General features: G+C 39.1%; 1 protein-coding gene and 1 pseudogene across 1 annotated transcript; both read right to left on the bottom strand.

The window, feature by feature from the left end:
* Positions 1-225: 225 nt before the first annotated feature.
* LOC125918398 (ubiquitin-conjugating enzyme E2 variant 2-like) lies at positions 226-732 on the bottom strand. Its single transcript, XM_049624398.1, has one exon. It carries the CDS (start codon positions 730-732, stop codon positions 226-228), a length of 507 nt encoding a protein of 168 aa, XP_049480355.1.
* Positions 733-7,470: 6,738 nt separating this feature from the next.
* Positions 7,471-9,001, bottom strand: LOC125918397 (tigger transposable element-derived protein 1-like; annotated as a pseudogene).
* Positions 9,002-20,969: the final 11,968 nt, after the last annotated feature.

Below are 20,969 nucleotides of genomic sequence, written 5' to 3'. Positions count from 1 at the left end.
ACTTTTCAGAAACACACATGCTTCCACAGCATCTGCCTCTCCATGCTTTCATCTTGTAAACCTGAATTCTGAGTACTCCAGGTTTATGGTTAAATGACAGTGCCTTTAACAAGAGAAAAAAAATGGTGCTGCATTTTTCCTCCTGTAAGCTGAAAATATAATGGTGTACATATATTAAATATATTCTCACAAATTTCCAGGTCATGTTTACCAGCTGGAATTCTTTTACTTAATGTGTGGGTATTTTGCATTGTCATTTAACATGAGTAGAAGGTTGTTAAGACAAGTTTGAGATCCACTAAAATTAATTGTTGTATGTCCTTCTGGTGGCTGTGGAAGCTTCACATTTTCTTTGGACATCATGAGACGTCTTAGCTCTTGAAGTACAACTTTAATGCTATATGAATTTTGCCATTTTGCTGACACTGGTATACTCCGTGCACCCACTATTCTACTGGAATTATTAATTCCATTCATATTAATTTTGGTTACAAATCTAACTGATGGAGGAGCTTCTCGGTGTTTAGGTCCACATTCTACTTTCAAGCTATATATTGTTTTTGTCCATGGTGGTCCAATAATCATGCCTTCCCACCTTAGAGGTGTCATATCTTCATCATCTTCAAGGCCCCAGCTAACCATACCATCGCCTACTCCTTTTTGTCCTTCTTCAAGTTCTTCCAACAAGCGAAAATTACGAGGAGGAACTTTAACTCCTGTGGAGGCCACCATCTTCTCCTGTAGCCCCACCTAATGCAATTTTTTTTTTAATTGGAGTGTAGTTGACCTACAATATTATATTGGCTTCAGGTTTATAACATAGAATTCCACACTTAATATATATTATGAAATGGTCACCAGGGTAAATCCAGCTACCATCTGGCACCAAAGTTATTACAGTACTATTGACTGTATTCCCTATGGTGTACTTTTCATCTCCATGACTTATTTTGTAACTGAAAGTTTATACCTTCACATATTTTGCCCATTTCCTCACCCCTCTATCCTCTGGTACCCACCAGTTCTCTGTATCTATGAGTCTGTTTTGTTTTTTAGATTACATATATAAGACATATTGTATGCCTAATGCAGTTTTTTTTAACATCAGGTCCTAATTTGCTAAGAGTTTACTTCATGAATCCACTTTTTGATTTCATCAAATATGTCTTCTGCATGTAGTGAGATGATCTTAAGATTTTTATTTTGTTAGCGTAGTGAATAACCATTTATTTCAATGTTAACCAACTGTGTAGTCATGGAATAAACTCAAGGGGTGGGGTTGTATTATCCTTTCTGTATAATTGTTGGTACAGTTTTCTTTCTTTTTCTTTTTTGCAAATATTCAGGGAGTGATACTGGCTAGTCATTTTCTGTTCCTGTGGTTTAGTATTAGTGTGCTGGTTTTATAAAACAAGTTGCAGAATTGTGACTCTTTTATTCTAAGTTGGTATGGTTTGATATTATTTATTTTTAAAATTTTTGATATAATTTGCTGATGAAGCCAACTAGTCCTGGAGTTTTCTTTGTAGATTTTTAAAAAACTTTCTGTTACAGTTTTTAATTTGTTTGAAAACAGGATTATGCATTTTTTCTATTCTTATAAGTGATTTTAGAAGGCTGTTTTTTTTTCTTAGAAATGTATCCATTTTATCTAAATTTTTCAAATTTATTGGATCAAAGCTATTCATAATATTCTGTTTGAATCTTTTAATGTCTTCATGATCTATAGTGATGATACCTTCTTCATACTGATAGTGGTTATTTGTGCCTTCTCTCTTATTTTCCTTATAACATTTATCTGGGTTTTACTGACTTTATTAGTTTCTCCAAAGAACCAACTTTTGGTGTTCTTGATCCTCCTTTTCATTTGTATTAATTCTGGCCTTATTTTTATAATCACCTAACTCAGTCTTTGGTTTTAATTAGTTGCTCTTTGTCCAGCTTTTTTAGATGGGTGCATTGATATTCACCCTTCTTTTTATATATGCATTTTTTTATGACATTGTTAAATTAACATTTGTTAAGTGGAACTCAAGTTGCTGAGTGGTGAACACAGTTCAACAACAAGCCATAGAGAAACTGAAACAGTTTATTGTTAACAGGTCCTGGAGGAGGTACATGACATACCTGGAGGGGCCACATGGGGAGGGCAGGGCAGGGTGCAGCCAGAGAGAAGGCAGGGCTCAAGGATGGATGCTTTGGGCTTCCTAGGCTGGGAATGGATTAGTCAATTCACATCAAAAAGTAAGGTTTTGGTAGCTTCATGGGATCTTATTTAAGGGGTACACAAGGGGAAGGACCTTGGAGGTGAAGGAGATGGTTGGTCACAAGGTTCCCCTGGGGAACTGACATTTGCTTGTGACTGGGGGCTGCTATCTAGGGTGTGTGCTTGCAGGAGGGGTTAGTGCTGGTTTAAGACCCCTGCAGGCTGCTTGGCCAAACAAAATGGATGCCACGACAGCAGTACCCTGGAGTAGCTTAGCTAAACTCTCCACAGCATTGTACTTCTCCATTTCTCCTGAAGCTGGGCTTTCCCTGTGTTCCACAAGGCTTTGTTGGGTAAGTTGTAGCATCTAGGTCTGCTTTTCTATCTAGTGGTTTATGTTCTCACTTCATCTCTAGATAAGCTTGATATTTTGTTGGACATTTTTTTGTTTTGCTTTTGTTTTTTAGTTGAGTATTGTATATATTTAAAATTGTTCAGCATTAGTTTGAGACCTAGAATTGTATTTTCTTTTTTCAAAATAGATTCACGTTTGCTTCAGTCATGATGCTTTTAGTGCTCATAATCCAGGATTATCTTAATCCAGTTGCAGGATTGGAGATTATTTAAAACTGGACTGTAGACCTGTGTGGGTCCCTGTAGGTGTAGTTCATCCTTGCTTCTGTATCAGCCCTTTGGGGTCTCCATCCAAGATGTGAGGGCTTTGCCAGATTCCCTTTTTCCATTCTGAGGCCGGCAGTCCAATTTTTATCCCCCTTGTCCTCAGAGGCATTTAGAAGTGCTATGCAGTGTTTACTAAATTTGACAAAGCCCTAGGAAAAGAATAACCCAGAATGCTAAACTCTTCTGATTGTGTCCGTCTGTACCTAGAATCTTGGCTCAGTAATAATCCCTCACTGCCTCAACAGCTCTCCGTGGCCTTCTGGTAGGTAGGTAGACAAAGAGATATGTTTGTGTATTTTATCAAAACAATACATACATGTTGCTTAAAAGGGCAATTGTGCAGTGCCATGAAGTTCATAGTAAAAACAAAGAGAAACCAACAATCCTTTGGTCTACACTTCTCATTCTGTTTTTTTAAGGCAGCCTTTTTCAGATCAGTTTTATGTTTCTTTTGATATTTACCTTTATATTTCCCAACAGTGTGCATATATTATCTTGATAAAATTAACTGTTGAAAGAATTATGTATTGGATGACTTCTATTTCTGGAAAGATTACATAGAAGAGGAAAATTTTTTGACCCTATGAGTTTGAACGTGCCTTTATTATACCTTTCTTTACCTTTGATTGATATTTTAGCTGATTGTGAAATGCTAGGTGTATATTATTTTTCCTTGAAGGCACTTTTCCATTGTTTTCTGACTTCCAGATTGCTTTTGGGAAGCTTGATGCCATTGTCGTGTCTCACTGTTGAGTGTGATTTATCCCCACCTTCACCTTTAAAGAATATTAAATCTTTAGTAGGGCCGGAGTACGGCTCTACCAAAATGTCACGATAATATGCTCAGTGTGGCACTGCTTTCATTCTCATGCTGGGCCCTCAGGGATCCTTTTGATCTAGAATCCATGCCCTTTCATTTGAGAAGTTTTTCTTGGATTATTTCTTTACTGATTTCTTTTCCATTTTCTCTATTCTTGTATTTCTTCAACTATTCTTACTTAGCTCCTCATTCTCCTGGTCTGAGCTGATGTTATTACTTCTATTGCATCCATCTCCTTGTCTTTTTGTTGTCCTTCAGGGGAGAGTTTCTCAAGTATATTATTGTCCAGTATTTCTATAGGCATTTTTTTTTTTTTTTTTTTTTTTACTTATGGCATGATATTGTTAATTTCCAAGAGCTCTTTAGTTTTCTGATCCTTTTAAAAAAATATTTTCCCCATCTTAGAGATAATTTTTCATGAGCACAATATCTTCTAAAGATTTAAATGAATGTTATTTTCTTCCAAATATGTTAAATAAGTGTTTTAATTTCATAACTATTCTCTTTATTGTCTGTTTCCTGTGAATTTCATTTTGTTTATGTCTTTGGTGTAGAAAGCTTATCTTAAATGTCCTTAATTATCTGACTCGGCTCCCATGCTATCTACTGAAAATGCGTTGCCAACTCTAACTCTTCACGTCAGAGGTTTTTTGAGAGGGAGTAGAGATAAACACATGCATAACACACCATCCTAACTGGAGCAGATAGGTTTTTTAAGTGGCTTGGTGCATTTGTTAGAGTAGTTTTGTGTGACAGATTCTGAGAAATGGAATTGCTGGGGTGGGCAGTTTAGATGTTTTCCTTTTGACAAATATTGAATAAAGTGTCCTTTTTGATCAACTTTACTTATCCAATTGTTCATAAGTGGTAATTTACATTTTGTTTTCTGCCTTTTGTCTACAGGTTTCAAAAACTTTTAACAAACAAGTAACTCACGTGGTGTTCAAAGATGGATACCAGAGCACTTGGGACAAAGCGCAGAAGAGAGGGGTGAAGCTTGTCTCAGTACTCTGGGTCGAAAAGTGAGTAGTTTATTTTTTCTCTGTATTTTTTCTCTGTATTGAGTATAGGTCAGGTGTGGAGATAGTTCACATACATCACAGAACCAGATAAAATTTGATTTGGTCTTTTCTCTTGCCTTAGTTGGGCAAGTCATTTAATACCCTAAAGGCTCCATTTCAGCAGCTGAAAATGGATGTAGTAGAATGCACAGCCCTGCCTACGGGGAAGGTGACTGCGTAGGTCCTGGGACACGCATACCTGGTGTACTGAGGAGACAAGGGCATGAATGTGGTGCGGCCAGGGCTGCCAGACTGAAATATCGCACACGAGGCCTACACAACAGATGTTCATTTCTCACTGTCCTGGGGGTTAGAAGCCGAGGTCAAAGTGTTGGCGGGACTGCTTCCTCCTGAGGCCGCTTTCCTTGGTTTGCTGATGGCTGTCTTCTCTCTGTCTGTGTCTTCTCCTGGTGTGTGTGTGTGTGTGTGTGTGTGTGTGTGTGTGTGTGTGTGTGTGTCCCTGTCATCCGTCCTAATCACTTCTTCTAAGGACACCAGTTGTATTGGATTAGGGCCCACCCTAGTGATCTCATTTAACCTTAATTGTCTCTTTAAAGGCAGTATCTCCAACTATACTTGACACTTGGGGAAAAAAGTATTTGAACTGTGCAGGTCCACCTCTACATGAATTGTTTTTTCAATAAAATCAACATTTTTCGGAGATTTGCAACAATTTGAAAAAACTCACAGATAAACTGCAGCCTCAAAATACTGATGAAAATTAAGAAATGAGGTATTATTTTAAGAATACAGTATATAATACATATAACACTACAAAATAAGTGTTAATTGCTTGTTATCAGGAAGGCTTCTGTTCAACAGTAGGTTATTAGTAGTTAAGTTTTGGGGGAGTCAAAAGTTACACATGGATTTTTGATTGCACAGTGAGGGGTTGGTGCCCCTAACCCCCATGTAGTTCAAGAGGCAACTGTACAGTCACATTCTGATGTACTTGGGCTTAAGACTTCATATGAATTTTGTGGGGAACGTAGTTGAGCCCGTGACAGGTGCAGTTAAAGTGAGAAGTGGAGACTGAGGCCAGAGGGCAGTGGGGCATCAGATGACATGGGGCCTTGTGGGGTGTGAGGAGAGAAGTGTGTGGGACAGCAGCAGGAGAGTGGTTGGAGGCTCCTGAGCATCCAGCCTAGAGATGTCACCAGGACCATGGTGGCAGTGACATGGTCACGAAGAATGGTCAGATTCAGGATATATTTTTGAAGGTAGTGCCACACTAGATCTGAGGATTTGGATGTGTTTGTAGAGCAGGGGAAGAATCAAGGGTGACTGTGAGGTGTTTGGCCCAAAGAACCAGAAATACGGTTTGCTGTTTACTGAGACTGGGAAGGCCTCAGAAGCACCAGGTTTTGAGGGGCAGGTCATGAGTTCTATTTGGATATGCTGAATTTGGGGTGTTTATTAGACACCCCTGTGGAGATGTCAGGTAGGCAGTTGGATATATGAGTGTGGAGCTCCTGGGGGAGGTTGGAGATTAAAATGTGGGAGTCTTCTGTATACAGATGTTATTTAAAGCCATAAATCTGGCTGTGATCTCTCAGGAAGTGTAGATAGGGAAGAGAAGAGGTTCCAAGGTTGATCACTCTAGTGTTGGGGTGTTGAGGAGGAAAATGAGTGAGGATGGGATTCTAGAAAGCTGTCAAGGAGGGGATAATGATCAGCTGTGGCAAATAGGTTGAGTAAAGGCAGGTGCAGAGCCTGACAGAGGGCTCAACCCCATGACCGTGAGATTATAACCTGAGCTGAAATCAAGACTCAAGACACTGAACCAACTGAGCCACCCAGGTGCCCGTAGATCTGTCCATTGTTGAATGGGATATTGAAATCTCCAAACGTTACTGTTAAATTGATACTTTCCCCCTTAAGTTCTTTCAGGTTAGCATGTCTCTTCAAATTTTCTTAGTTTTCTTTCTCTGAAAATGTCCTTAATTCCATCATTACTTGTGAATCATATTTTCCATGGATATGCAGTTCCATTTGCCAGTTTCTCCCCCACCCCAAATTACTTAAAGGTTTTTCCTGTAGTCTTCTGTCCTCTGGTGTTCTTTGAGAACCCTGTAGTCATTCAAATCATTTCTCCGTTGTAAGTAGTGTGTCTTTTTTCTCTGATGTCTTTCCACTTTTTCTCATGGTCTTTGGTTTTCAGAAGGTGAATGTAAGTGTTTAGGTATGGTGAGTAGATTCTTAGATTTTAGTAGATTCTGTGTATATTTCATTGAGCTTTTTGAATATGTAAGGTTATGTATTGGTTTCTAAAAACAGGATTAGTTTTTGGCCATTATTTCTTCAAATATCTTTTCTGTCCCATTTCCTCCTCTTTTCTTGGTTACTCTAACTGTATATCAGGGACAGGTAAAGTTTTTCTTTAAAATGACAGTAAATACAGGCATACCTTGGATATATTTTGGTTTTGGCTCAAGACCTCTGCAATAAAGCAAATATCGAATAAAGTGAATCAAATGAAGTGTTTGGTTTCCCAGTGCATATGAAACTTAGGTTTATACTGTACTGTAGTCTTTTAACTGTGCAATAATGTTATGTTTAAAAAAAGTACATTCGTTAATTTTAAAAAATAGTTTATTGCTAAGAAAATGTTAATCTTCATCTGAGGTTTCCTCCAGTCAAAATCTTTTTGCTGGTCCAGGGTCTTGCTTGCCTCAGTGTTGATGGCTTGGCTTGCTGGCTGATCAGGGTGGCAGTTTCTTAAAATAAGACAACGTTGAAGTTTGCCATGTTGATCGGTCCTTCCTTTCTCAGACAGTTTCTCCGTAGCACATGGGGCAGTTTGATAGCTTTTTGCCCACAGTAGAACTTCTTTCAGCCTTGGAGCCCATCCTCACAAAGCCTGCCGCTGCTTTCTCAACTCAGTTTATGTCGTGTTCTAAATCCTTTGTTGTCATTTCAACAATCTTCACATCATTTTCACCAGGACTAGATTCCATCTCAGGAAACCCCTTTCTTTCTTCATCCACGTGAAGCAACTCCTCATTTGTTCACGTTTGGTCATGCGAGCACAGTGATTCAGTCCCATCTTCGGTTCTACGTCTGACTCTCGTTCTCTGGCTCCTTCCACCACATCTTGCCTCTACTTCCTCCATGAAGTCTTGAATTCCTCAAAGTCACCCATGAAGGTTGGAGTCCACTTGTTCCAGACTCCTATTTATGCTGATATTTTGACCTCTTCCCATGAGTCAGGGATGTTCTTAATGGCATCTAGAGTGGTGAGTCCGATCTGGAAGGTCTTCAGGTTACTTTGCCCAGATCCATGAGAGGAATCACCATCTGTGGCATCTATAGCCTTGTGAAATGCATTTCTTCGATAGTAAGATGTGAAAGTTGAAATGATTCCTTGATCCACGGGCTGCGGAATGGATGCTGTGTTAACGGGCGTGAAAACCGCATTCGTCTCATCGTGCGCCTCCATCAGAGCTCTTGGGTGACCAGGCAGAGCACAGGCAGGTAGAGCACAGGCAGAGTAGATGTAGCCCAATTCTGAAGGGCCCGCGGGTTTTCAGAACGGTACGTGGGCATCGGCTTGCACTTAAGGCACCAGCTGCGTTAGCCCCTGACAGGAGCGTCAGTCTTCCTTTGAAGCCCTGAAGCCAGGCATTGACTTCTCTCTGGCGGGGAAAGCTCTGTAGCATCTTGTTCTAACAGAAGGCTGTTTCACCGACTCTGAAAATCTGTTGTTTGGTGTAGCCACCGTCACGAATTATCTCCGCTGGATCTTCTGGAGAACCTGCCGCAGCTTCTGCATCAGCACTTGCTGCTTCGCCTTGAGCTTTCATGCTACAAAGACGGCTTCTTTCCTTAATCCTCACCGACAAACCTCTGCTGGCCTTAAACTTTTCTTCTGCAGCTGCCTCCCCTCTCTCAACCTTCATAGCGTTACAGAGAGTTCGGGCCTTGCTCGGATTAGGCTTTGGCTTAAGGGCATGTTGTGGCTGGTTTGATCTTTTATCCAGACCACTCAGACTTTTTCCATGTCGGCAATAAGGCTGTTGGCTTTTCTTATCATTTGTATGTTCACTGTCCTGGCCCTTTTAATTTCCTTCAAGAATTTTCCTTTGCATTCACAACTTGGCTAACTGCTTGGTGTAGTTTTTGGTCTGTTCTGGCTTTTGACATACCTTCCTCACTAAGCTTAATCATTTCTAGCTTTTGATTTAAAGTGAGAGATGTGTGACTCTTCCCTTCACTTGACCATTTAGGGGTCATTGTGGGGTTTATATTGTAATTGGCTCAATTTCAATACTGTTGTGTCTCAGGGAACAGGGAGGCCCGAGGAGAGGGAGATGGCCACACTGCTTGGTTGGTGGAACAGTCAGAACACACACATTTATCAAGTTCACTGTCTTACATGATGGGTGTGGTTTGTGGCACTCCAAAACAATTACAGTAGTGATATCAAAGATCACTGATCACAGATCACTGTAAAAATATTGTATTGAAAGATTTTGAAATATTGGGAGTATTACCAAAATGAGACATGAAGTGAACAAATACTGTTGGAAAAATAGCGCTGATAGACTTGCTCTCTGTGGGGATGCCACACACCTTCCAGTTTGGAAAGGATGCAGTATTTGCAGAGCATATTAAAGCGAAGTAAGTAACATGAGGTGTGCCTTTATTGTAGGCTTTGTGGGCCATGCGGTCTTTATTCAGCTACTGAATTCTTGTAGTGAAAGGAGCCATAGAGAATGAGCAAACAAGGGGTGGCTGTGTTTATTCTAAAACCAGGTGATGATCCACGTTGACTTGGGGGCCTTAGTTTGCAAATCCCTGCTGTGTAATACGGTCTTCGCAATTTCCCCACTTGACCCTGATGCCCTGGTGTTTTGTTATTTTTCAGTCATTTTTTTTCTTCACATTGACCCTCCTTCATGTTCATTGACTCTTTTTCTCCATCAACTCCATTTTGTCATTAAGCCTATTTATTTAGTACATTTACTTCATGTATTTTTCAGTTCTGACATTTCCACCTGGTTCTTATGTATGTCTGTTTTTCAGCTGAGATTTCTATCTTTGCTTTTCTTGTCTTTCCTTACATATGTATTTTCTATTCCCTTGCAAAGTATGGTGACGGTAGATCCTTTAATCACCTTGTCTGATAATTTCAGCATTTCAGGGTTGGCATCTATAGACTGTTTTTTTTTTTTTTTTTCCTGGGAACCTGTCACATTTTCCTGGCTCTTAATGTGACCTTTTAACTTAGGGTTTTATTTTTGGACACTGTTAATGTTATGTAGGCTCTGCATTCTTTTATACTGCTCTGAAGATTGTTGATTTTGTTTTAGCACACAGTTAACTTGTTTAGCTCTAAAATTCAGAATGTCATTCTAAGACGTGTGTTGGACATTTGCTTAGATTCACTCAGTTCATCAAGCCTTGGCCACAGGCTGATGTCAGTTTGCCTTATGCACATGTAGATCAAGGGATCAGTCAGGGAAATGGCCTTTTCTGCTCCGAACTTAAGGTTCCTCTTCCCTGGCTTGTTTCCTGGATCCTTGCCTTATTCTCTGGTGGCCCTCCTTGCCAGGGCTTCTTCCCCTGGTTCCTTTGGCCAGAAAGACAGCAAGTTCTCCTGCCCATCACCCCCACACCTGCAGAGACTGCCACTGCCTTACCTCAGGGTAGAGACCCAGAAAATGTGGGAAAGCTGCAGGTTGTTTGCTTCCTTTGAAAATATGCCTTTTTGTTTATTTCTAAAGCCTTTTTAAAATTTTCACAATGTATGTATGACTTAATAGTGCATATGCAGGAGATTTGGTTTTTAGGACTAAAAACAAGTGGAACCTAGTTTTGTTTTTTGTTTTTGTTTAAGCATCTGAAGCTAGTCCAATTCTTGTCCCCTTATAAATTATTTGATCTTTCTTCAAGGGGACCCAGGGGTTTTTTGTTTTGTTTTGTTTGTTTTTTTCTTTAAAATCTAGTCGTTTTCTTTAGTGGGTTTTGAATTGATCCAGTTGTTGATTCTAATTCTAGGTTGGCCCTTTCAAGAGATTCAGGGCTTATTTCTGGAAAAACTTACTGTTTTATAGTTTTAATTACTACTGTTTTATTGTGTTGCTTTTCTCTTCAAGGGTTTCGATTCTATGTATGTTGGGCCTTTTTCACCTGCCTTTAATTTCAACCATTTGACTCTGAGCCTTTTTACTTCTTCCTGGATGTTATTTTTATCCTTCCCCCCACTTTTGTTTTTATTCAGTATTCTTTATTAAATTTTCATTTGGATTTTTTTCTTCTTTGGCATGTTATAATTAAGTCTTCATTTCTGACATGATTTTGTCTTCTTTTTCTTTCCTAAGTTTAATCCTCGTTTGTTTAGTGTCTTCCCGTTTTGTTATTGTCTTAATTTTTATATTTATGGTTCAAGAAATACCTCACACGTGTGGATGGATGGGTAGGTGAATGCATTTTCTCAAATACTTGTTTGACAGTATTTGATTCAGATGTGAGAGTTGTGTTACTTTCCTCAGCTTTGTTTTTATTTTGATAGCAGGTGAATTTTCATTCACTGAAATGGTTTGATTTGCTTTTTCTTTTCCAAACAGTTTTATTCCAGATGTGCTCTGCTTTGTTCTATTCCCAGTAATTTTATGGCAGGGCTTCTAGTTTCTGAGCACCATCTTACATCAGTTCTGCTGTCTGCATAGTTCCTTTTATGTATGATGTTGATGGTGAGGGGGGGAAGGGTTTGCCTTTTGTTTCTGTGGGATCCTTGAATATATTCCTCTTTGTTCCTTCACTGCTGTTTGTTCCAGGGTTACCACTCCTTCTCAATACAGTTGATTCTCCCCACAATGAAGACTTTTCAGAGCCTGTCAGTTCTGGGCCTCTGCTGTAATGGGTGCTGTGAACCACTCCTGTTCTGTATTTCAGCAGTTAGTGCCAACTTTCTCTTTTTCACAGTTATTGAAATTCACAGTTTCACAGGTATTTTACCTGTATTTTATCTGAATGCTCCAGGCCTCTCCACACTGTTTATGGAATTGTAAGCCCTTCCCCTGCTTTCTGCATCCACCGGCTTGCAGCTATATTGGAACTTGGGTTGTTTTTCTACTTACAAGTTACTTGAAATTTTGATGAATAGTAGGTCAGTGCTTTCCTTGCATTTGAAAAAAAAAGTTTTTTTATGGGATATTGTGGAGGAAGGCTCACAATGAAGCAGCTCCCTCATCTTACACAGTCCATTAAAATGTCCTGTTGAGTGTATCTCAAAATAGACCTTGTGGATCTTTATCTTTACTGTTCCCCCTTAGTCCACACAACCATCATCTTGCCTCATTACTGCAGAAGCCTGCTACTCGTCTTCTTTGGTTTCACCTCTTGTACATTTGCAAATGCAACACTTCTAACACATAAATCAGTTTTATCCTTCTTGCTGAGGTCAAGTGGCTTAGAATTAAGTGATTCCAAGCAGGGATCAGTGCACTATGGTGTGTGGGCTGAATCAGTTCACCACCTTGTTTGTTTGCTATGGCCCTTTAACTAACGTTAGTTTTTGCAGTCTTATGAGGTTGGAGAGAAAATAGAAGAGTATTTTCTGACACATGAAAATGACACAAAATCCAAATCTCAGTGTCTTGGAACACAGCATGCACACTTGACTGTGTATTATGAATGGCTGCTTTTGCACTACACCTGTGGAACTGAGTTGTAATACCGAGATTATATGGCCCACAAGACAAAAGTCCTCTATCTCAACTCCTTAATTCCTATCTGTGCCATTAAAACGTATTTTGTTCATTTGTCTGTTTTTTAAATTTAATTAATTTATTTTTCCGTCATGATAAGGATACTCTTTAATCCCCATCCCCTATTTCCCCCATCCCTTCACCCACCTCCCTTCTGGTAACCATCGGTTTTCTACAGTTACGACTCTATTTCTTGGTTTGTTTCTCTCTTTCTTCTCTCTCTCTTTTTCCCTTTGCTTGTTTGTTTTGTTTCTTAAATTCCAGATATGAGTGAAATCATATGGTATTTGTCTTTTTCTGACTGACTTATTTTGTTTAGCATTATGCCCTCTAGTGCCATCCATGTTGTTGCACATAAATTAATAAATAAAAGTGTATTTATTTATCTTGAGATAGAACCAGTGGGGAAGGGACAGAGAAATGGGGTGCAGAAGATATGAGGTAGGCTCTGTGCTGACAGCAGAAAGCCTGATGCAGCCTCAAACTCAAAACTGTGAGATCGTGACCTGAGTCGAAGTCAGTTGCTTAACTGACTGAGCCACTCAAGCGCCCCGTATTCTTTTTTTGGCTGAACAATATTCCATCGTATATGTACCACATCTTCTTTATCCATTCATCTACTGAGGGACACTTGGGCTGCTTCCAGAGTTTGACTATTATAAATAATGCTACTATAAATATGAGGATGTCCCTTTGAATTAGTGTTTTTGTGTTTTTTGGGTAAATAGCCAGGAATGTGACCCATTTTTCTGTTTGAGCTACCTGCCTAACCTACCTAATCATGCATTTTGGTCTTTCCATTATGATGTAAACTCTGTAAGTACAGCCACCATGTTTGTCTTGTTCTAAGGTTGTATTTCCACTAAGTATCTGACACATTCTGGCTCATAGTAGGTGCTCAGTAAGTATTTGTCCTATCAGCTAATGAACAAAGGAGGTTTTATTACATTAGCCTAGAGATATCAGAGAAAATTTCTTGGAGGAAGTGATGTGAGCTACCTGTTAGTTTGTATAGGAACATGGGGAGGGGGAGGGTACAGAAAAACAGACCTTTCCTGAAAACCTGAGGTTAACGGATATGCTTGGGTAGAAATGTAAACTAACAGGTGTCCTTGTACTAAAAAGAGGCCTCTCAGCTAATCCTGAAAAGGGAATTCTCACAATTTCTTCTCCTAAGAGTCCTGCCATCTTGCTTTCATTGGTGGTCCGTTCCCTAATTCCCTCTTTGCTTTATCCCCTCTCTCTTGTTTTTGCCCCTCCTGAGGGCTTCTTAAGGACATCATGGAAACTCCAAAATTATTATTACCCAAGGACAACTTAAGCAAGTCCCTATTTATTTATTTATTTATTTATTTTATTTTTAGAGTGTGCGTGTGTGAGTGGGGGAAGGGGAGAGGAAGAGAGAAATCTCAAACAGGCTTCATGCTCATTCAGGAGCCTGATACTGGGCTTAATCCTACAGCCCTGGGATCATGACCTAAGCCAAAATCAAGAGTTGGACACTCAAATGACTGAGCCATCCAGGCACCCTTTATCAAGCCCCTTTAAAGTTAACTTAAATATAGGGTAGCGGAATGGATAAAAAAACAAGACCCATCTATTGCTGTCTACAAGCGACTCATTTGAGACCTAAGTATACTTGCAGATTGAAAGTGAGAGGATGGAGAACCTTCTGTCATGCCGATGGAGGGCCAAAGAAAATTGGAGTAGCCATACTTATATCGGACAGACAAGATTTTAAATTTTTTTTTTTTTCAACGTTTATTTTATTTTTGGGACAGAGAGAGACAGAGCATGAACGGGGGAGGGACAGAGAGAGAGGGAGACACAGAATCGGAAACAGGTTCCAGGCTCCGAGCCATCAGCCCAGAGCCCGACGCGGGGCTCGAACTCACGGACCGTGAGATCGTGACCTGGCTGAAGTCGGACGCTTAACCGACTGCGCCACCCAGGTGCCCCATCGGACAGACAAGATTTTAAAACAAAGACGGAGAAACACAACAAATGGACCATAGGGGAAGGGAAGGAAAAATAAGATAAAAACAGAAAGGGAGGCAAACCGTAAGAGACTCTTAAATACAGAGAACCATCTGAGGGCTCCTGGAGGGGAGATGGGTGGAGTGATGGATTAAATGGGTGATGGGTATTAAAGGTGGCACTTTCTGGGATGAGCATTTCATGTCGTATATAAGAGATGAATCACTGGATTCTGTTTCTGGAGCCAAGACTACACTGTATGTTAACTAACTTGAATTAAAAAAAAAATTAAAAATGATTTTACTAAAAATAATACAAATGTATAAATTAAAATTTAAAGTATTGTTAATTCATTAAAAAAAAGACTAACGAGATGAAGAAAGGCATTATATCATAGTTAAGGAGGTTATCCATCAAGAAGATCTAACAATTGTGAATACTTATGCCCCCAGATAGAAGCACCCAAATATAAAAATCAATCACAAACATAAACTCATTGATAATAATACCATAATAGCAGGAGACTATTATTAATACCCCACTTACAGCAATGGACAGATTATCAGAGCAGAAAATCAACAAGAAAACAATGGCTTTGAATGACATACTGGATCAGATGGACTTAGCAGATATATTCAGAACATTTCATCCTAAAGCAGCAGAACACATAATCTTCTCGAGTACACATGGAACATTCTCCAGAATAGATCACATACTGGGTCAGAAATCAGCCCTCACCAGATACAAAAAGATTGAGATCATACTATGTACATTTTCAGATCACAATGCTACTGTGAGATTTGAAATCAGCTACAAGAAAATATTTGGAAAGCCCTCAGATACATGGAGGTTAAAGAACGTCTTACTAAAGAATGAATGGGCTAACCAGGAAATTAAAGAAGAAATAAAAATATATGTGGAAGGAAATGAAAATGAAAACATGATTGTCCAAACCCTTTGGTATGCAGCAAAGGCAGTCCTAAAAGGGAAGTATATTGCAAGAAAAGTCCCAAATACACAACCTAACCTTACACTTAAAGGAGCTAGAAAAGGAGCAGCAAATAAAGCTGAAAGCCAGCAGAAGGGAAATAATAAAGACTAGAGCAGAAATAAACAATATAGAAACAGACAAAAAAACAGAACAGATCAATGAAACAAATCTGTTTTTTTAAAAGAATAAACAGTATTGATAAACTTCTAGCCACCAGACTTATCAAAAAGAGAGAGGACCCAAGTAGATAAAATTGTGACTCAAACAGGAGAGATCATAACACCACAGAAATATAAACAATTGTAAGAAAATACAATGAAAAGTTATGTGCCAACCAGCTGGACGATCTGGAAGAAGTGGGCAGATTTCTGGACACATACACTACCAAAACTGAAATATGAAGAAACAGAAAATTTGAACAGGCCTATAACCAGCAAGGAGTTATCAAAAATGTCCCAACAAACAAGAGTCCTTGGCCAGTTGAGCTTCCCAGGGGGAATTCTACCAGACATTTAAAGCAGAGTTAATATCTATCCTTCTCAAGCTGTTCCAAAAAAATTGAAATGGAAGGAAGGCTTCCAAACTCATTCTATGAAGCCAGCATTACCTTGATTCTAAAACCAGACAAAGACCCCACTAAAAAGGAGAATTACAGGCCAATATCTCTGATAAACCTGGATGCAAAAATTGTCAACGAGATACTGTACTAGCTAATTGAATTCAACAGTACATTAAAATAATTATTTACCACGATCAAATGGGATTTATTCGTGGGCTGCAGGGCTGGTTCACTATTCACAAATTAATGTGATACATCACATTAATAGAAGAAAAGATAAGAACCATATGATCCTGTCAATGGGTGGAGAAAAAGCTTTTGAGAAAATATAGCATCCTTTCTTGATAAAAACCCTCAAGAAAGTGGGGATAGAAGGAACATATCTTAACATCATAAAAGCCATATATGAAGGCCTACAGCTAATATCCTCACTGGGAAAAAACAGAGCTTTCTGCCAAAGGTCAGGAACACAGCAGTGGTGTTCACTGTCACCACTCTTGTTCAACATAGTACTGGAAGTCTTAACCTCAGCAATCAGACAACAAAAAGAAATAAAAGGCATACAAATTGGCAAAGAAGTCAAACTTTCACTCTTCTCACATGACATGATGCTGTACATGGAAAACCTAAAAGACTGCACCAAAAAACTGCTGTAGCTGTTAAATGAATTCAGCAAAGCTGCAGGATATAAAATAAATGTACAGAAATCGGTTGCATTTCTATACACCAATAATGAAGCAGCAGAAAGAGAAATCAAGGAATTGATCCCAGTTACAACTGCACCAAAAACCTTAAGATACCTTGGAATAAACTTAAAGAGGTAAAAGATCTGTTTGCTGAAAACTATAGAAAGCTTAGGAAAGAAATTGAAGAAGACACAGAATGGAAAAATACTCTATGCTTATGGATTGGAAGAACACATATTGTTAAAATGTCTATACTATACATTCAATGCAATCCCTATCAAAATATCAACACCATTCTTCACAGAACTAGACAAACAATCCTAAAATTAGTATAGAACCAGAAAGACCCTGAATAGCCAAAGTAATGTTGAAAAAGCAAAGCTGGAGGCATCACAATTCTAAGCTGTATTACAAAGCTGTAATCATCAAGACAGTATGATACTGGCACAAAACCAGACACAAAGATCAATGGAACAGAATAGAGAACCCAAAAATGGACCCACAAACGTGTATAGCCAACTAATCTTCGACAAAGCAGGAAAGTATCCAATGGAAAAAAGTCTCTTCAGTAAATGGTGCTGGGAAGACTGGACAACAACATGCAGAAGAATGAAACAGGACCACTTTGTTACACCATAGACAAAAATAAATTCAAAATGGTTAAAAGACCTAATGTGAGACCGGAAACCATCAAAGTCCTAGAGGAGAAAATAGGCAACAACCTCTTTGACCTCAGCCACAGAAGTTTCTTACTAGACATGTCTCAGGAAGCAAGGGAAATAAAAACAAAAATGAACTATTGGGACCTCATCAAGATGAAGAGCCTCTGTACAGCAAAGGAAACAATCAACAAAATTAAAAGGCAGTGAACAGGAGAAGATACCTGCAAGTGACATATTGAATAAAGGGTTAGTGTTCAAAATCTATAAAGAACTTACCAAACTCAACACCCAAAAAACAAATAGTCCATTGAAGAACCGGGCAAAAGACATGAAAGAATAGCCACTTTTCCAGAGAAGACATCCAGATGGCTAACAGACACACGAAAAGATGCTCAACATCACTCATCAGGGAAATACAGTCAAAACTACACACCACCTCATACTTGTCCAAAAGGTCAAAATTAGCAACTCAGGCAACAGCAGTTGTTGGCAAGGATGTGGAGAAAGGGGGACCCTTCTGCCCTGTTGGTGGGAATGCAAACTGGTCCACTCTGGAAAACAGTAAGGAAGTGCCTAAAAAATCAAATAGAATTCTCCTAAAACCCAGTAATTGAACTACTAGGTATTTATCCAGAGGATACAGTGATGCCGATTCAAAGGGGCACATGCACCCTGATGTTCATAGCAGTGCTATTGACAATAGCCAAATTATGGAAAGAGTCCAAATGTCCATGGACTGATGAATGGATAAAGTAAATGTGGTATATATATATATAATGGAATACTACTCAGTGATCAAAAAGAGTGAAATCTTGCCATTTGCAACAATGTGGTTGGATCTAGAGTGTATTATGCTAAGTGAAATTAGTCTGAGAAAGATAAATATATGATTTCACTCATGTGGAATTTAAGAAACAGAACAGATGAACATAGAGGAAAAGAAGGAAAAATAATATAAAAACAAAGAGGGAAGCAAACCATAAGAGACTCTTAAATATAGAGAACAAACTGAGGGTTGCCGGAGGGGAACGTGGGTAGGGAATGGGCTAGATGATGGGCATTACAGAGGGCAGTTGTTGGGATGAGCACGGGATGTTATACATAAGTGATGAATCACTGTGTTCTGCTCCTGAAACCAGTACTACACTGTATGTTAACTAACTTGAATTTAAATAAATAAAAAATTGGGGCACCTGGGTGTCTCGGTTGAGTGTCCGACTCGATTTCAGTTTAGGTCGTGATCTCACAGTTGAAGCCCTGTATTGGGCTTACTGCTGTCAGCACAGAGCCGGCTTCACATCCTCTGCCACCCTTTCTCTTCCCCTCCCCTGCTTGTGCTGTCTCAAAAATAAACATTGAAAAACAAATAGATAATAATAATATTAAAAAATTAGATTTTAGTTATATAGAAATACTCATTTTTCTATTTCCTCATGCTCTCTTGAAAATAAATTTTCTTCTAAATTAAACGTATTTATATTAAAATGGGTGTATGTTTTTATTTATTTTTTTAAAAAATTTATGTTGAGAGAGAGACTGTGCCAGCGGGGGAGGGGGAGAGAGAGAGAACCCCAAGCAGGCTCTGTGCTGTGCACAGAGCCTGACACATGGCTCGAATTCATGAACTGCGAGATCATGACCAGAGCTGAAGTCAAGAGGTGGACGCTCAACCAAGTCACCCAGGCTCCCCTTAAATGGGTATGTAGTTTTAAAGTGAAAAGTCCCCACCTAATCCACCTCTTGCCTTATCTTCTCTCTCCTCAGTTGTGGGGAGACCTACCACTGAGAATTTAGAGTATGTACTTGAGACATTTTACTAAACCTACTGAAAATGCATACATAAACACTTACTTGTCCATGTTTATATGTGTGTCCATGGAAATATGTAGGTTTTGTTTTTTTTAATGGAATGCACATAAACTTTTTTAGTTAACATTATATCAGAGAACAGTTTTCTGTGTTTGTACGTAGCAATACATCTCATTTTTTTAAAACATATACAGTCTTCTATAAGAGATATGAAGTGATTTATGTAATTGATCTCCTTTTAGTGAGTTTAAGTTTTCCATTTCTTTTTCTTTCCAATCCAGAAATAATACAACACTCAATGTCTTTGTGTACATTACTTACAGATGTTTATGTTTTTCCATAGGTTTAAATTCCACAGGTGGACTTTTGAGTTCAGAGGGCCTGTATACTTAAATTTATAATAAATGCTGTCATACTTTCCAGAAAGAATGTGCTAAGTTCTCTTTTTTCTAGCAGTGTAAAACAACACTTGTTTCCCATAACTGTTACTCATACTGTGAGTTATCAGTCTTTTTAATGTTTTCTACTTTGTTGGTGAAAAAATAAAATTCATTTCATTTGAATTTCCTTGATTTTTAGTGAACTTGACCTTTGTTCACCAGAACTTAGAGGTAACAGCGAAACTGACTTGTATTTAAATGTCATGTTTATTCTTTTTTTGCTGTCTATCAGGCTCTTGCTCATGGTTTCCACTGAAAATGTGAACATTGAATACACAAGGTCACTAGGTGTCACTAGAATCCCATTTTGTTGGGCTGTTTCTGGGCATATTTTTTTCTAAGAGCAGGCAACTGTGTAATGGCCTCAGATAAAATTCTGATAGTTCCTTTGGATACTAGACACTTTTAGTGAAGAAAGAAGAAATAAAGGCAAAAGCCATAAAGGTCAACTTAGCTGTCACCTCTCAGTTCTGTTGAGGAAAGTTGATCTAACAGATAAGTTGGAAATGCAGTTTGTAGGCATTTGTTTTTGCCTGCTTGAGAGTAGGTCATTGCCCAGATGCCCCTGCATTTAGTGTGTCCTACACACTAACGTATTTTCTTGCATGACCCCAACTCTGCCATTCACTTTAGAAAGTTAACACTAAAACACTCGCCACCATTGGATTCTGAGTCCATCCTGGTCTCACCAGCTGTTGAAGTTGTGCACTTGACAACAGATGGCTCCCAGCTCCCTGCATCTAGTCAACGTGTCTCCTCATCCTCTTCCTCGCTCAAGCTCTTCCTTGGTCTTTCTTTGGCTGTCATGCTTTTGATATTGCGAAGATTGTAAGTAGTGATGTGTGGTGTCTCAGTCTGGGATTACCTGATGTTTCCTGATGAGGTTATCTGAGTGCTGCGTCTTCTGCGGGAATACCCTAGAAGTGATGATGGGTTCTTCTTAGTGCACCCTCTCGGTGTGTTGGCGGTGCTGGTGGTGTTCACTTTGGTGCTTGCCAGGCCTCTGCACTGCAAGTCAACGTGCACACCCTCCTTGCATTTAGTGTGGCTTTTAAGGGGAGGTACTTCAACTACGTCAGTAACTGTCCCTCATCACACTCTGTGTGTGTGTCTCCACACTTTATTCACGGGGTTGTAATCCATTACTATCATTGTTTAAACCTTTTAAGACTTCATTTGTCTTTGATTGGCCAGGGTAGCGTGTCCAACTTGACTTCTATGTTATTTTACCCATCATCCTGTAAACACCTCTTTTCTTTCGGGCACAACAATTTAATCCAACATCTGCCTGTACTTTCTCTTTCCCAGCTCTGGATTCAGCTTTCTCTTTAGGGATCCCTGGTTCCTTTCAGTGGAAACGACATT

This window comes from Panthera uncia, unplaced genomic scaffold, assembly GCF_023721935.1.
Source record: "Panthera uncia isolate 11264 unplaced genomic scaffold, Puncia_PCG_1.0 HiC_scaffold_748, whole genome shotgun sequence".
In the NCBI taxonomy this organism is placed as follows: Eukaryota; Metazoa; Chordata; class Mammalia; order Carnivora; family Felidae; genus Panthera; species Panthera uncia.
This window is presented reverse-complemented; position numbering and strand designations above follow the sequence as displayed.

Bases quoted from the DNA above. Each gene is read 5' to 3' on its own strand.
- LOC125918398 (XM_049624398.1), bottom strand. From the start codon at position 732: ATGGTGGCCTCCACAGGAGTTAAAGTTCCTCCTCGTAATTTTCGCTTG.